Source organism: Puma concolor, chromosome B2, assembly GCF_028749965.1.
Source record: "Puma concolor isolate L17-30 chromosome B2, mPumCon1.1.hap2, whole genome shotgun sequence".
Taxonomy (NCBI): domain Eukaryota; kingdom Metazoa; phylum Chordata; class Mammalia; order Carnivora; family Felidae; genus Puma; species Puma concolor.
The window spans coordinates 71,149,033-71,166,157 of NC_141671.1; the positions used below are offsets into that span (position 1 = coordinate 71,149,033).

At 38.3% G+C, this 17,125-nt stretch overlaps 1 protein-coding gene across 1 annotated transcript in view; it reads left to right on the forward strand.

Moving 5' to 3' along the window:
• The window catches only part of MEI4 (meiotic double-stranded break formation protein 4), a 215,987-nt gene that overhangs the window by 14,820 nt on the left and 184,042 nt on the right, over positions 1-17,125 (forward strand). Inside the window, exon 2 of the mRNA XM_025926117.2 lies at positions 14,137-14,382. Coding sequence (XP_025781902.1) covers positions 14,151-14,382 — 232 coding nt within the window. The 5' untranslated portion in view covers positions 14,137-14,150. The remainder of the gene's footprint in view (positions 1-14,136; positions 14,383-17,125) is intronic.

Sequence of the window (17,125 nt, forward strand, 5' to 3'; positions counted from 1 at the left end):
ACGTTGATCAATGTAATGGTTAAACTAATAAAATTGGGTAGGAGAGCACAAAATTAGGAATCATGTGGTTCCAAGACTCATTTCTCCCCTCCTAATAAATAGTAGCGTAATGGCATAGCTGTAATGGTAGTAACCGTCCTAGTAGTGATAAAAATAACAATCCTTGAGTGCTTACCATATGCCAGGTACTATCTCATATGCTTTACAATCATGTTTTACTTGAGTCAGCAGAAAAGTCATATGAGAATATTACTAATATATTTTCCATTTTATGGATAACGTGAGATGCAGAAATTACTTTGTCATTCAGTTGGCAAAGGACAGAGCTGGGTTCAGCTTGCAGTCCCTTCATTCTGAAGTCTGGGCCTTGGCTCTGCGACCCAATCCAACTGAGAATATACCTACTTATTCAGACTCTCTTGGGGGTGTGGGTGGAGGAGTGATAAAGGGGAAGGCGACATAGGCCCTGAGTTACAAGGAACTTAATCCTACCAGAAAGAAAAGACAAAAGCAGATGGTTATTGATTAAGAGCCAGCATGAGTGGTTCGGTTGACAGGTACCCCAGTTGTTGGAAAAAGGGAGAATTACTATGGGCTGAAGTGGTTAGGGAAGGCTTTCTGGAAGAAGTGGACTTTGGCTTATGCCTTAAGTGACGTATAAGCTTTTTGCCAAAACACATTGTATCCTTTAGTGTTCAGATTCTGATAAGAATATTATGAATGGCACCCTAATTCTAGCCTTGTTTATCTTTAAAGGGCTTTTGGGACCCTTTTTTATTTTTTATTAAAAAAAAATTTTTTTTAACGTTTATTTATTTTTGAGACAGAGCATGAACAGGAGAGGGGCAGAGAGAGGGAGACACAGAATGTGAAACAGGCTCCAGGCTCTGAGCTGTCAGCACAGAGCCCAACACGGGGCTCGAACACACGGACCGTGAGATAATGACCTGAGCCGAAGTCCCTCGCTTAACCAAGCGAGCCACCCAGGCGCCCCCTTTTGGGACCCTTTTAAAAAACAGTTCTAATATGTGTATATGGTTGACCCTTGAACAATGTGTGAAGTGGGGGCCCTGATCTTGCTACACAGTTGAAAATTTGAGTATAACTTTTGACTCTCCCAAAACTTAATTACAAATAGCCTACTATTGACTAGAAGCCTTACTGATAACATAGTCGATTAACACATATTTTGTATGTTATATGTATTATATACTGTATTCTTAAAATGTTATTTTTTAGTATTTTTTTAATTAATTTTTTAGGCTTATTTATTTTGAGAGAGAGTGAGCACGAGTGGGGGAGGGGAAGAGAAAAGGAGAGAGGGAGAATCTCGGGCAGGCTCCCTGCAGGCCAGTGTGCAGAGCCCAATGCAGGAACTCAAACCATGAGATCATGCTTACCCAACCTCCCAGGCACTCTGAGTATGGTGAGATTTTTAATAAATGTTCAATTTCTTTAACAGAGGGCTACTGAGAATTCTTTGTCTTCTTTTGTCAGTGTTGGTCAGTATATTTCACTGTAAATTCTCTAATTTATTAACATAGATTGTTCATAATTTTGCATGAGTTTTTAACAAATGTTAATTCTGAGGTTCCACTGGGTGGCTCAGTCAGGTAAGCACCTGACTCGATTTGGGCTCAGGTCATGATCTCACAGTTGTGGGATTGAGCCCTACTGCATTGGGCTCTGCACTGACAGCACAGAGCCTGCTCAGGGCTCTCTGCCCCTTCCCCACTCACGCTCTTTCTCTCAAAAATAAATAAAAATTGGAAAAAAATAAAATTTTTAATTCCAATGTACTTAACATATGTGTTCTATTCCTTTCAGGTGTACAATATAGGGGTTCAACAATTCCATATATTACTCAGTGCTCATCAGGATAAGTGTACTGTTAATCCACTTCACCTATTTGCCCGTCTCACCTCCATTCTGGGAACTATTTGTTCTCTGTGTTTAAGAATCTGTTTTTTTGGTTTCTCTCTCTTTCTCTCTCTCTTTTTCCTTCGTTAGTTTGTTTTGATTCTTCAATTCCACATATCAGTGAAATCGTTTGGTGTTTGGTGTTTGGTGTTTGTCTGTCTCTGACTGGCTTATTTCACTTAGCATTGTATTCTCTACATCCATCCACGTTGTTGCAAATCACAAGATTTCGTTCCTTTTTGTACACACACACACACACACACACACACACACACATATATACACATACACACACACACACACACACACACATATATATATAAATACACACACACACACGTATATATATGTATATACATATACCACATCTTCTTTATCCATTGATCTGTCAATGGACATTTGGGCTGCTTCCATAATTTGTCTATTGTGAAGAATGCTACAGTAAACATAAGGTTGCATATATCCTTTTGAATTACTGTTTTCATATTCTTTGAGTAAAGACCCCGTAGGGTAATTTTATTTTTAATGTTTTGAGGAACTACCATACTGCTTTCCACCATGGCTGCACCGGTTTGTATTACCACCAACAGTACATGAGGGTTCCTTTTTCTCCACATCCTGGCCAACACTTATTTCTTGTGTTTTTGATTTTAGGCATTCTGATAGGTCTGAGGTGATACCTCATTTTGGTTTTGATTTACATTTCCTTGATGATGGAAAATGTTAAGAATCTTTTCATGTGTCTGTTGGCCATCTGTTTTCTTTGGAGAAATGTCTGTTCACATCTTTGCCCATTTTTAAATTGGATTATTTGTTTTTGGGGTTTTCAGTTGTACACATTTTTTAATATATTTTAGATACAAATCCTTTATTAGATACGTCATTTGCAGATATCTTCCTGCATTCAGTAGGTTGTCTTTTAGTTTTTCTTATGTTTCATTTGCTTTGCAGAAGCTTTTTATTTTGATGTAGTGCCAGTAATTTATTTTTGCTTTTGTTTCCCTTGCCCCAGAAGACATACCTAGAAAGATGCTGTTATGGCCAATCTCTGAGAAATTATTGCCTGTGCTCTGTTCTAGGATTTTTATGTTGCACGTGTCACAGTTAGGTGTATCACCATTTTGAATATATTTTTGTATGGTGTAAGAAAGTAGTCCAGTTTCATTCTATTGTATGTAGATGTAGCTGTCCAGTTTCCCAAAACCATTTATTGAAGAGACTGTCTTTTTCCCATTGCATATGCTTGCCTCCTTTGTCAAAGATTAATTGACCATCTAATTATGGGTTTGTTTCTGGGCTTTCTATCCTTTTCCAGTGACCTATGTGTCTATTTTTGTGCTAATGCCATACTGTTTTGAATACTATAGCTTTGTAATAAACTTGAAGCCTGGAATTGTGATGCCTCCAGCTTCGCTTTTCTTTTTCAATATTGCTTTGGCTATTTGGGGTCTTTTGTAGTTCCATACAAATTTTCAGACTGTTTGTCCTAGTTTTGTAAAAAATGCTGTTGGTATTTTAATAGAGATTGCATTAAATCTGTAGATTGCTTTGGGTAGTATTGACATTTTAAAAGTATTTGTTCTTCCAATCCATGAGCATGGAATGTCTATTTGTTTGTATCATCTTCAATTTCTTTCATCAGTGTTAGAGTAGAGGCTTTTCACCTCTTTGGTTAAGTTTATTATTAGGTGTTTTATTATTTTTGGTAATTTTGCATTCATTTTTTAATCGCTAGAGGATATACAGGAAATTCTTTCTGTTATTCCTGATCTTGGTATGATGGTGCTATTTCTCTTTTTTCTTGATAAGTCCTAGACATTTATTAATTTTTTTAAAATTTTTTTTAACGTTTATTTATTTTTGAGACAGAGAGAGACAGAGCATGAATGGGGGAGGGTCAGAGAGAGAGGGAGACACAGAATCTGAAACAGGCTCCAGGCTCTGAGCAGTCAGCACAGAGCCTGAAGTGGGGCTCGAACTCACAGACCGCGAGATCGTGACCTGAGCCGAAGTCGGACACCTAACCGACTGAGCCACCCAGGCGCCACTAGACATTTATTAATTTTATTAATCTTTTTTTTTTTTCAACGTTTTTTATTTATCTTTGGGACAGAGAGAGACAGAGCATGAACGGGGGAGGGGCAGAGAGAGAGGGAGACACAGAATCGGAAACAGGCTCCAGGCTCCGAGCCATCAGCCCAGAGCCCGACGCGGGGCTCGAACTCACGGACCGCGAGATCGTGACCTGGCTGAAGTCGGACGCTTAACCGACTGCGCCACCCAGGCGCCCCTCTTCAGTTTTAAATATACTCTAATTCTGTTTATAATTTTTTCTTTGTCCCTTATTTTATTTAGAAATGTGTGGTTTGTTTTCCAAATATTTGAGAGACTTTTCTAGACATTTATAATTGTTTTTCTTGTCTTAGAGAACATGTTTTCTAAGATTTCAATCTTTTGAAATTTAATGAGAATTGCTTTGTCTCAGCATATGATCTGCTTTGTTGAATATCCCATGTGAACTTTTATAAGCATCAATTGGTTCAGGATGGTTGGTAGTATTTTTCAAATCTTTTATATCATCACCATTACTCTTCAGGATTTAGTTGTTCTATCAATTGCTGAAAGAAGTGTGTTGAAATCTTCACATATGATTGTGCATTTGTCACTCTCCCTCACGTTCTTTCAGTTCTTCTTCATGTATTTGGAAGTTCTATTATTGCCATTATGTGCATACACATTTAGGATTGTTCATCTTCCTGATTAATTGACCTTTTTAAAATCATAGGAAATGTTTCTCTAATCTCTGGTAATATTTTCTTGTCATGAAGTTTCTTTTGTCTGATATAGAGGCAGTCCATATTTCTTATGTTTGCTATTTGTATTTTCAATCCATCCTTGTCTGAAAAAAGTTAATCACCTTAGCCTACATATTGGTACTTTAGCCCTTCAGACACAGATCAAATAACTTAGGTAGAGCATCTAGGTAGAAGTTTTCTTTTGAGATAAATTGCCAAATATATATGTAAGTTAGTGAATATTCTTTATTTTCTCTATTTCAGTAAAATTGGTAAGGGCATAAAATTCAACTCTGACTATTTTTTTGTAGTAATTGAAAGGACAAATAGATTTAGGCATTGAAAGTCTGATGAGTTAAAGATCTGAATTTCTTTTATAGCATGAGCTACTTTGAGAAATTCCTGTGGCTTAAACAAAGAACTTTAATTGATTACCCTGGAGTAAAACTGAACACTGATATAGCTAAGGCTGGCTACTGATACAGCTAAGGCTAGTAACCAAATGAGTATCCCATTTATAAGATGAAATATATCGATATTATTTTCAATGAAAGACCTCTTTCGTGGTTAAAAAATAGCATGTTAAAAAGGTTCTAGAAATTCTTTTTTTAATTTTTTTTAAATCTTTATTTTTAAAAAAAAAATTTTTTTCAACGTTTTATTTATTTTTGGGACAGAGAGAGACAGAGCATGAACGGGGGAGGGGCCGAGAGAGAGGGAGACACAGAATCGGAAACAGGCTCCAGGCTCCGAGCCACAGCCCAGAGCCTGACGCGGGGCTCGAACTCACGGACCGGGAGATCGTGACCTGGCTGAAGTCGGACGCCTAACCGACTGCGCCACCCAGGCGCCCCTAAATCTTTATTTATTTTTGAGAGAGAGAGACAGAGCACAAGCGGGGGAGGGACAGAGAAAGAGGGAGACACAGAATCAAAAGCAGGCTCCAGGCTCCGAGCTGTCAGCACAGAGCCCAACGCAGGGCTCAAACCCATGAACTCCAAGTTGGGCGCTTGCAAGTAAGCCAAAGTTGGACGCTTAACCAATGAGCTACTCAGGTGCCCCTAGAAATTCTTAATACAAATGGCATTACTTAAAAAAGAAAAAATAGACACCCATGCAGTGGTGTTCTGCCTATATTTTCCATGGACACCAAAGTTCAAGCCTGGCCATGGTGTCATTATGAGGCCATTTCTTGGCTATCATGAATTTGGGTTGGTAATCTCGGGTTGGTCAGATCTAAATTTTAAGGAGGACAGCAAGTTCTGATGGGTAGAAGAAACAGAGTTTGGGAAGTTTGATATAGCTGCCTGGGAAAAGTAGACAAAAGTTAGGCCACAGGACTGCCGATGCTTTTGACCTTGAATGGTTCCTGTTACATGAGTGGAGATAGGTATTGGTTACAATGGTGGAAGGAAAGCTGGGAGCCCATTCCTGCTCCAGATGCCATTACCTGGTGCCAGGAACAAGTGCCTTATGCTGTTTTTTGTTGTGCTGAGCTTCTGGAATGGCCTGCAGTTTCTTCTGATATTCCTCAGTTGGTTAGGAGTTGTTGTAGTGGTACTAAGTGGGGCAACATGAATCCAGTGAACTGACAGGTTCTTGGTAGAGAAGAGCATTGTATTGATACAGGATGCACATTCTGTGTTGTGTCTGATTTCAGAGTCTACAATGCCATAGGACTAGGTTGAGAGTCTGGGCTGGAGCAGGTGGGATGTTGATGAAACAGTTGTAGATGAAAGCTTGAAGACCAGTCTTTAGTGATGGCTTACCTGCACAAAGGCTTTGTGTGTTTATTGTCTGGAGCATGTTGAGAGGCTGAGTTTAAAGCGACAAAAATTCAGAGGACATCATGTGTGAGAGGATGTCGAAAATCAATGTGTTAAGTATTTGTGAAGCCTTCCCTCTCTTTTAGTAGGTTATTTTAGGCTAATAAAAGTAGAATTCTATTACTTTCTAATGTTTATTTATTTTTGAGAGAGAGAAAGGGACAGAGCACAAGCAGGGGAAGGGTAGAGTGAGAGGGAGACATAGAATATGAGGCAGGCTCCAGGCTCTGAGCTGTCAGCACACAGCCCAATGCAGGACTTGAACTTATGGACTGTGAGATCATACTTGAGCCAATGTCAGATGCTTAACCAACTGAGCCACCTGGGCACCCTTATTAAATATAAATCTAAGTAGAATGTAGCAGAAGTATTAGATTTATTTGTAAAATGAAGCCTATGAGGAGCATGAAGCATTGTCAGTTGTCTGAAATTTGTGGTGGTCACCTTGGTGAGATTTCAGTGAGGGAGCGAGATGAGAATTGAGGCACTTTTTCAGCCTTGAGGAAAGTTCTGTGGAGCTTCTCGCACTTTCTTGGCTTCATGTATTAAGTATGCACAGATGGGAAGTAGAGAAGATACTATGTTATAGCAGTTAGACAACAAATCTGATTTCCAAAATGGGACTTTTTTGGATAGGGCTGTTTACTTCTTCCAGGAGACTCTGCCTCACCACCTCCTTCCTTAGTCTCCTGTTTTCCCTGCAGCTCAGGCCCTGGCTCCGTGGGTCTCCAGCAACCAGCTGTTGTTCCTCTCCGCTGGTATTGGCTGACCCTTTCTCAGTTGCGTCCTCTGGCTCTTTCTTTGGCTTCTGGTTTCATCCTAGAGTCTTCCTCATTTTCTGACACATAACTTTTTCCATTTCCAGAGTATAGCCACACACAGATTCCAAATTTGTGGAGTTTATGGGTTTGAGTTCTGTAGATTATCAGACTTTTTTAATATACCCAGTGAGAACAAGAGGTTTGTTTTTGTAATGAGGATTATGTCCATATCCGTGTGTGAAATACCAGTGTAACTAGGAAACACCTGCAGTCCTTCTGAATTATATTTTAAAACATGTGTTAATAGTAGATATCAGGTCCTTTTCCCTTCTGAGAATTTATGCAGTGGAAGATGGTTGAGGATTGTGCTATATATACATGACTTTGCATTTCTGAATCAGTGTACTTTTTGCTGCCTTATAAAATGTGTGTGATGAAATTCTGCAACATCTCTTTCTGGAATCCAGAGAAAATCTTGTCTGTGACAAAAAAAAAAAAATCATTGAGGCGTCAAAAGGGAGGGTGGGATTTGCATAAAAAGAAAACAGTGTGAAGAGACTCTGGAGACAATTAAAATCTAGGATTAGTTAACTTTTTCAGCAAGAGGAAAATGCAAGGATCCTTTTATCTTTACTTGCCTCTTGTCCTCAACAGATTCTCTTTGCTGGGAAGGGTTTTAAAGGCCCCCTTAGTAAAGTGGAGAGATTTGAAATCTTGAGTAACTCCTGATTCTTTTATGTAAAATTTCACGTGATGTTAATCTGCTGAGCACTTCACAGTGTGTGCTGAAACTATAACAATAATTAGAGAATTTTCAGCTGGATCTAATCCAAAAATCAGATGTCAGACCTTGTCCAAACTTTACTGAAATTAATTATCCAAAAAGTCTTGTGATATCTCACTGTTCTGGCATTGCCATAACTCTGCTCTGTCCCGGACTGATACTTGATAATTGCATATTCCATCATCATAGTACATAGGAACTTCCTCCTGTACTCACTTTGTCCTATCATATTCATCTCAGTGATTTAGGGAATGTTCTTCCATTTCTTGATTTATGAGGAAGGCAAGTATTTATTATAGGGTTCACATGACATTAAATCTGGCTTTTTCCCCTTATAGCTTACCCTCTTATATAAACCTGTGTATGAACTAGATTTTAGCTTTCTTGTATTGTCTTTTTTTATATAATTTTTTTAAGTTTTTTCATTTTGAGAGAGAGAGAGAGAGAGAGAGAGAGAGCATGCAATCATGTGGGAAAGGGGCAGAGAGAGAGAGGGAGAGAGATAAATCGCAAGAAGGCTCTGCCCTGACAGTGCAGAGCCGGATATGGGGCTCAAACTCATGCACTGTGAGATCATGACCTGAGCTGAAGTCAAGAGTTGGGCACTTAACCTACTGAGCCACCCAGGCGCCCCAAACGTTTTTATTTATTTATTTTGAGAGAGAGAGAGAGAGAGAGAGAGCGCACGCATGCACTAGTGGGGGAGGGGCAGAGGGGGGGGGGAGGGAGGGAGAGAGAGAGAGAGAGAATATCCCCAGTAGTCTCTGCACTGTCAAAGCAGAGCTTAACATGGGGCTCCAACTCGAGAACTAGGAGATCGTGATCCAAGCTGAAGTTGAACAGTTAAACGACTGAACCACCTGGGTGCTCCTCTTGTATTTTCTTTACTCAAGGATTATTTTGGTGAAAGTTTAAGGGTATACTGTAGAAACGTGTAAGTTTAGAGGGAGTAGATTCACTGGAAGTAGTCAGGAAAGGATGTGTCACAGAGTCAAGAGAAACTGATGTGACCCTTCAGGTTAACTAAAAATTACGCTCCTAATCCATTCTCCCTCTAGTGCCATGCTCCCTAGTATGTGATTAACAAAGACTTTCTTATGAGAGCCAGGGTTAAGAGCTTGTCAAGCAGCCTTTTGTGACTGCCTGACCTATACTGATATATTCATTCATTAATTCACTCACTGACTCATGTACTCATTCAAGTATTTAGTAGCCAGTCTGTGTTCATGGCTTTGGGAGTAAAATGGCTAGTAGCCTGCTGGTTAGTCATATTGAATAAAGTTTTTCTGCCCCACCTCCAAAATCCACGGTGTCCTTTGGATTAGTGGGAGTAACACCAAACACATCTGAATGAAGGAGCATGTATCTACTTGTGGACATGAAAAGGTCTGAAGTCCACAGGCTTGGTGGAATTTGGGGAAAGCTGATGAGGGATGGAAATTTGAGAATTTATGGAACAGAATGTTCATTCCATTGACTGTGTTTCCTCAGTTCTGAAGGTAATCTCCTAGTTTAAAATTTCTGAGTAGGTTTAGTGTGCTGTGATTTCATTCTTATCCCACTCCGCTTCTCTCAAGCTGTAGTTGAACTGGTGGTGTATTTTACAGTTGAAGATGTCTCAGAATTGAGGTGAGCTCTACAGGCCGGAGCCTCTCATCACAACCATAAAATGACAGGTTGTAGACTTGAGGCTTCATTTAAAATGCATCTTCATTTTTCATATAACATGTAATTTGAAAAATATAGGATAGGAAATATATTTGTATGAGTAGACATTTTTCTGTTGTATATAACATGTTTTATAAATATTTATTGTGGAAAACTTGGAAACTGTAGAAAAGTATAAACAAGAAAATGAAATCAGACTTACTCAATTCACAGTGTTTTGTTTGTTTTGGTGAATAACCCTAATCTATCTCCCTCCCTCTTCCTTTTCTCTTTACCTGTTTTCTTTCCCTCCTCCTCCCCTCCTCCTTCCTATCTCTATGTCTATCAGTATATCAATCTCAGTCTATGGATTTCTCCCCCAGTTTCCAGTTTTACTTCACTTACTGTTTTATGTTTACTCTGCAGTTAACAACATGTAGGAAATATTTTCCCATAGTTTTAAATGTTTTAAAAAACATTTTCAGTTCAATTGTACATTATGTCACAATTTAATGCATTGTGTCACTGTATTGTTAAGTGTTCAAGCTGGTGACAGGTTTTGTTTTGTTTTGGTAGTTATAAATAATCCTATAGGATCATCTATGGGCACAAAGTTTTGTATGTAGTCCTGGTCATTTTTTTAATATAAAATCTTAGAATTTGTATTGCTGGCCTAAAGGGGGATACATATTTTGAAGGTGTTTGATACACATTAGGGAAATATTCTGATTGGTTACCTAAATTTAAAATTTCACTTCTTATATAGAAATTATCTGGGGCTCTTTAGTTTATGGAATTTTCGTCAGTGATCTTAGGGATAAACAAACTTTAGAATTCAGGATTATAAATAAAATCTTAAAAATATAAAATCTTTAAAAAAAGAATTCAGAATTCTAATTCAAAACAGTTTGACAGTTCAGAGAATTGGATAGTTGATGCAAAGTTTGGTAGGGGAAAATGAGGGCAGGAGAAATAGGGCAGGTAAACATCGCCAGAGTACTGTTTACAGAGTAGCCATTTCTGCATGCATTGCCAGAAGGAGAATACAGGGGTCCTAGGGAATGTGACTAGATTTTTCTGTAGCCCTGTGGGGGACCTTGCCATGGTAAGGTCTGTTCCCAATTGTAAAGAAAAAGAAAGCTCATTTTGAACTAATGTTCTATTCTAAAAACACTGTTAAAATTTTGTGTTTTCTGCTGTTAAGAATTCAGAGACACTAAATACCTTCTTGGGGAACATTAAATGTTCGTTTTAATTATTTACGATAATTATTTGAGCATAAATTGAATTTTAAAAAGACTTTCTGAAAGTTACTACTGATCTTTCTTCAATTAAGTATAGAATGTGTTTGGGAAGCTCATCTTTTTTCCCATGAATTTTCAGGGGGATATAGAATTATCTTTACCTTGCAAATGGCACTCTGAGAATAGGAATGCTCTTCTTAGATAAAAACAGCACATGTTTATAAACACACACACACACTCCAAAATACGAGGAAGCAGTTTAAAAAGCTTCTGTCTAGGTTCTGTCCAGCTGTAGGTTGTAATTTTGTGTTTTTTTAGTGTAATTTATATGATAGAAGGCTGTATCAACATATCTATTAGCAATTGTTTCTCTTCACTTGTGGTACAATTCTAATTAATGTTCGGACAAGTGACCCTGGGATAGTTTTAATCCAGAAGGACTTTATAATTTGATCCTTTTATGTTGTTGACTGATATTCAGCATGGTTTGAAGACTATTAACAAATCACATATGATGACTTAAAAATCAGAGCATTTAATTAATCTGCTCGCTTAAATTAATTAATTAAATATCTTTGCAAGACAACAGGGAGTTTGCTGTGTTTTCTGCTATCCAGAGAACTTTGTTGTCTTGTGCTAATAAACAGGTTTTTTTTTTTCTTTTCAGGTTTTAGCCTGGATTCCCACCATTCACAAGTGAATATCAGATCCTTTTCTAACCAAAATACTTTAAGTTACTTATTATTTTCATTATTGTTATTTTTATTTTTTGTCAGGACTGTTACATCTGATAGTAGGCTTACTTCTTCTTTTTTTTTTTTTAACGTTTATTTATTTTGAGAGAGAGCATGTGAGAGAGCAGGGGAGGTGCAGAGAGAGAGAATCCCAAGCAGGCTCCATGCTATTAGTGCAGAGCCTGATGTTGGGCTTGAACCCACAAACCTTGAGATCATGACCTCAGCCAAAACCGAGAGGCAGAGGCTTAACCGACTGAGCCACCCAGGTGCCCAGTAGGCTTATTTCTTTGGGGAGGGTCATCCATGCTCTGTGCTCTCGGCACACAGGTGTTTCCTGAAGCACTGAGAGGTGCCGTTCACCATTGCTGACACAGCAGATGAGGGATGAACCAGCCAAGTGAAATGGTTGCTGTGAAAGCTAAAATACGTGGAGCTATAATTCTAATTAGTTTGTCTATGTTAACAGTATCTAGTCCTGGGTGTATTATACAGCTATGAAAGGCTAAAAGTATAGCAGGTATACCTTCTTTTGGAAATCTATTCTTCATAATTTTTTTCTAATTATAATCTGACATATGTTCATTGGTGAAAATTAGGAAAATTCAGAGAAGTATCTTCAAGAAAATAAAAATCAGTCACTCTATAGTAGAGATAAATCCTATTTACATTTTTTGTATTTCCCAGTTTTTATATAATTGGGATCCTACTACATATATATAATTTTATGGCCCCACTGTTTTTACAGTCAGCATATCATTAGTACTTTCTCATGCTAATAAAGAATATCTCTGAAAACCCTATTTGGATAGATAGTATTCATATGAATGGTCGTATCATTATTAACTATTTGGTTGTTAGCCCCAGTTTTCAATTATAAATTATTCTGTTATGAGCATATCATACATACATTTCTGTGTTGCTCTTAATTATAATAAAACGGCATTATGCTTCCTCTTAGATTGTGTATTTTCGGTGTAAACTATAGAATATCAGATAGGTACACAGTTTTGTGGGTGGTAATAAATCTGAAAGGATTTGATATGGTGGTATATGAATCGTTTTTTGAAGGATGCACAGCAGGACCTTGGCAGCTGTGAGAGTCATAGTGTCACAACTGGGGAAAATTCCAGAGCAGAGATGTGAATGGGAACGAGCTGAGACTGTGTGTATCTGTTTGTATGAATATGATTTAACCACAGTGGAAGGATAGGCTTGAGAAATGGAAGAAAATAAAGTGTGAGATGTGGAGTAAAGAATTTGAACTTGTTAGTAGAATAGATGTGGCAACCAAAGTCCTAAATTTTCTGGACCATTGTGCTATTCATTACAAATTTTTATGCAGCACATTTTATGTGCCAAGCTCCCCCTTGTGGAGGTCCACAAGGGGTTTATACTTCGGTATCGGTTGTCGTATTCATCCAGTGAAGGCAGTGTGTGTCCTCACAGATACATTCCTATAGTTAGACTGTGATGTAGTACTACTTTGGAAAAGTACGCTCATGGTGGCAGTTGGAAATCTTTGGAGGCACAGAATCAGAGCAGAGCCACAATTTAAACGATGCAAATATTTTAAAGATTGTTCTCAGTATCATTGGAGGGGCCTGGTTAAAGGCAGCAATGTAGTAGTAAGTAGTTAATGGTTCAATCGGGAAGCAGGGACTGTGAGACTTAGCAGAATGAGTTGGAACAGAAGGGCTTACATTTAAAGAAATGGCTTAATTTAGTGGTTCTGATTACAGAGTAGACCCTTCAAACTGTAAGAGCCTCAGTGCCTATCCCAGCTTTGGTAGATCTGAATTTTGGGGAGCTGGGACCAAATATCTGTAAATGTATGTATTTAAAAACCTCCCTGAGAGATTCTGAAGTGTGCCTCTGGTTAGAAAACACTAAATGAGGGGCGCCTGGGTGGCGCAGTCGGTTAAGCGTCTGACTTCAACCAGGTCACGATCTCGCGGTCCGGGAGTTCGAGCCCCGCGTCAGGCTTTCGGCTGATGGCTCAGAGCCTGGAGCCTGTTTCCGATTCTGTGTCTCCCTCTCTCTCTGCCCCTCCCCCGTTCATGCTCTGTCTCTCTCTGTCCCCCAAAAAATAAATAAACGTTGAAAAAAATTAAAAAAAAAAAAAAAAAAAAAAGAAAACACTAAATGAATTAATGTGTGTTTTTTCCACCCCAAGAACTTGTCAGATTGTCTGAACCTGTGGTTTTGGATTTTAATACACTTAATATTCATGTATGTGCATTTTACTTTTGCATATTTTTCGTACTCTTTTCAGTTCCTGAGAAATTTTTTTCTGTTACTTGGTGTCAAGTTGTATTACAAACTTACTAATTAGTGGTACTCTGCAAAATCAATTTTGAGCAAATGAAATGCACTCCAAAAGTTAAAAGGAATTTCTGTAACTTTTTTCCTTACTAACTCATAGGGACAAAAGCCAGGATGGATGATCAAGCATGGTATTTGAGAACTTCAAAGCTGGCTCTGGCTGTGGCCATTATCCGCTCAAAACCAGCAGACAAAAGCAGCAGAGAATACACAGAGCACCTTGCGAAGGTGGTGTCTGAGCAGGAGTCAACATGGAGATCAAAAGTCGAAGCCTTGGAAACTGAAGTTCTGCAATTACGTCAAAAACTTCTTCTGAGCAGGATGTGTTCAGGATTGCTTGAGACTGGTGAGTGTATGAAATTGTCTTCTGGTAATATATCATTCTGGTTTTTTTAATTGTTTATTTTTAATTTAGTATAATTTTTTAAAAAATTGAGTATAGGGGTGCCAGGGTGGCTCAGTCGGTTGAGTGTCTGACTCTTGATTTCTGCTCGGGTCATGATCCCCGGGTCGTGGGATCGAGCCCTGCCTTGGGCTACCGGGCTGAGCATGGAGCCTGCTTGAGATTGTTTCTTTCTCTCCCTCTGCCCTTCTTCCCCTCACTCTCTTTCTTTCTTAAAATAAATAAATAAATAAATAAATAAATAAATAAATAAATAAATAAATTGAGTATAGTTGGCACACAATGTTACATTAGTTTCAGATGTACAGTTCGGTGATTCCATAGCTCTATGTGTTATGCTGTGCTTACCATAAGTATAGCCATCATCTCTCCTGTTATATTGCTATTACAATATTATCAACTCTATTCCTTATGCTGTGTCTTTTATTTCTGTGACTTAATGCATATCAGAGGCCAGTATCTCCCTCCCTTTTCACTCATTTTACCTAGTTTCCTGGCCCCCTCCCCTCTGGCAACTATCAGTTTGTTGTCAAGTGTCTGATTCTGCTTTTTGTTTGTTTATTCTTTTTTTTTTTTTTTTAAGATTCTATTGATGAGAGGAATCAGATGGTAATTACTTTCTCAGTCTGACTTATTTCACTTATATAATACCCTGGGGGGGGAGTGGTATAATGCCCTAGGATATACCTTCTAGGGTAGTATCATACCTCAGATGACATGATCTCATCCTTTTTGTGGCTGTATAATATTTCTCTCTCTCTCTCCTCTCTCTCTCTCTTTCTCTCTGTGTGTGTGTATAACATTTTCCTTACACATTTGTCTATTGATGTACACTTAGGTTGCTTCCATTTCATAGCTATTGTAAATGATGCTGCAATAAACATAGGGGTTATATGTAAGTGATGAATCACTAAATTCCACACCTGAAAGCAATTTTACCATAACTATATATATATATATATATATATATATATATATATACACATATAATAGAATTTAGATAAAAACTTGAAAAAAACCATAGAGGTACATATATCTTTTCTTGCTAAGTTTTCATTTTCTCCGGGTAAATATCCAACAGTGGAACTACTAAATCATATAATATTTCTATTTTTAATTTTTTGAGGAAACCCCATACCATTTTCTACAGTGGTTATACCAATTCTGTTTTATTTAATCTTCACAATTATTTAGAAATTTGTTAGTTTTCTAAAACTAGACTTCTTCTTGCCCTATAAAGATGTTTTTATTTGTAGTTGTTCATTAAAAGTTTATTGTTACTTCCTAATGAATGGGGCTACATTAGACATTGGGGTGGAGTTGGAGAATGAAAGTAATGTAGATTGAAGGCAGTAATGTTTTAAGTTTACTGGATAAAAAAATTTTAAAATCTCATTACTCAACCTTATCATTTTGCTATGTATGTTATGTTACACTTATATTAAATAATTCATCCAGCAGTCATATATCAAGGACCAGCAATGGACCAGTATGCAGTGAGTGGTGAGCACCCAAAAAAAACCACTTAAGGTGCTGTCCTACCATTGAGTACCTACAATTCTTGCAGGAAAATGGACCTTTAAATAATTTACTCAGTATGATAAATATTTTAATAAAGATATTGACAAAGCACAGAGGAGGAAGCCATTCATTCTGCCTGGTTTTTGGAAAGACTTCTCAGGTCTGGCCCTCAAGGATCTATCTACTAGTCAGTGGTCACAGAATGTGCAGCAACAGGCAGGAACATAATTAAAGGCAGGATACTTGCCTTTTTAGGATACTTGCAGCATTACATTTCAGAAGTGGCCAGAACACCATGTAGGAGAAAGGAAGAGAGGTGAATTGGGACCAGGTTCAGAAGGGCCTTGAATGTCAACCCAAGGACTGTTTTATTTTATTCCCTATAGTAAGTTGACTGTGCGATTTATGGTCTCCCTGCCACCCTTGTGAGAGTTGAAAGCAGGGAACTCTTAATAATTACACTGGGACAACAGGCAGAAACCAGGACTCACTTGAGCAAGCTGGAACCTGTGGTTACTCCATTCATCAGGAGCCATACAACTTTTTTAATGCACAGAATTGACCCTTGTATTGGGACTGGGAAACAATTCTGGTGATTTTTAAAGAATGTAAACCAGATCATGTGACTCCCTTGCTGAAAACTTCTCCCTGGCTTCCAATCATGCTTCACATTAGATTCAGACTTACGATCATGGCCTGTGATGCTGTGGGTGATTTCACCTCTATTTACCTCTCCCACCTTGTCCCATACAACCTTATGTCCCATGCATTAGGCCCTAGTTACCATGGGCTTCCTTCCAGCCTTGGACCTTTGTTATGTTTGTCTCTGACTCTCTTTGTGACTGGCTTCTTCCCTTCCTAGAGGTCTTATTCTAAATAACACCTCCTGGGGGTGCCTAGTTGGCTCAGTTGGTTAAGCGTCCAAATTCATCTCAGGTCATGATCTCAGGTTCATGAGTTTGAGTCCCATGTCAGGCTCTGTGCTGACAGCTTTGGATTCTGTGTCTCCCTCTCTCTCTGCCTCTCTCCCACTCATGCTCTGTCTCTCTCTCTCTCTCTCTCTCTCTCTCTCTCTGTCTGTCTCGCTCAAAAATAAACATTAAAAAAATTTTAAAAAATTGAAATGACACCTCCTCAATGATCACTCTATACACGTAGCATTCCC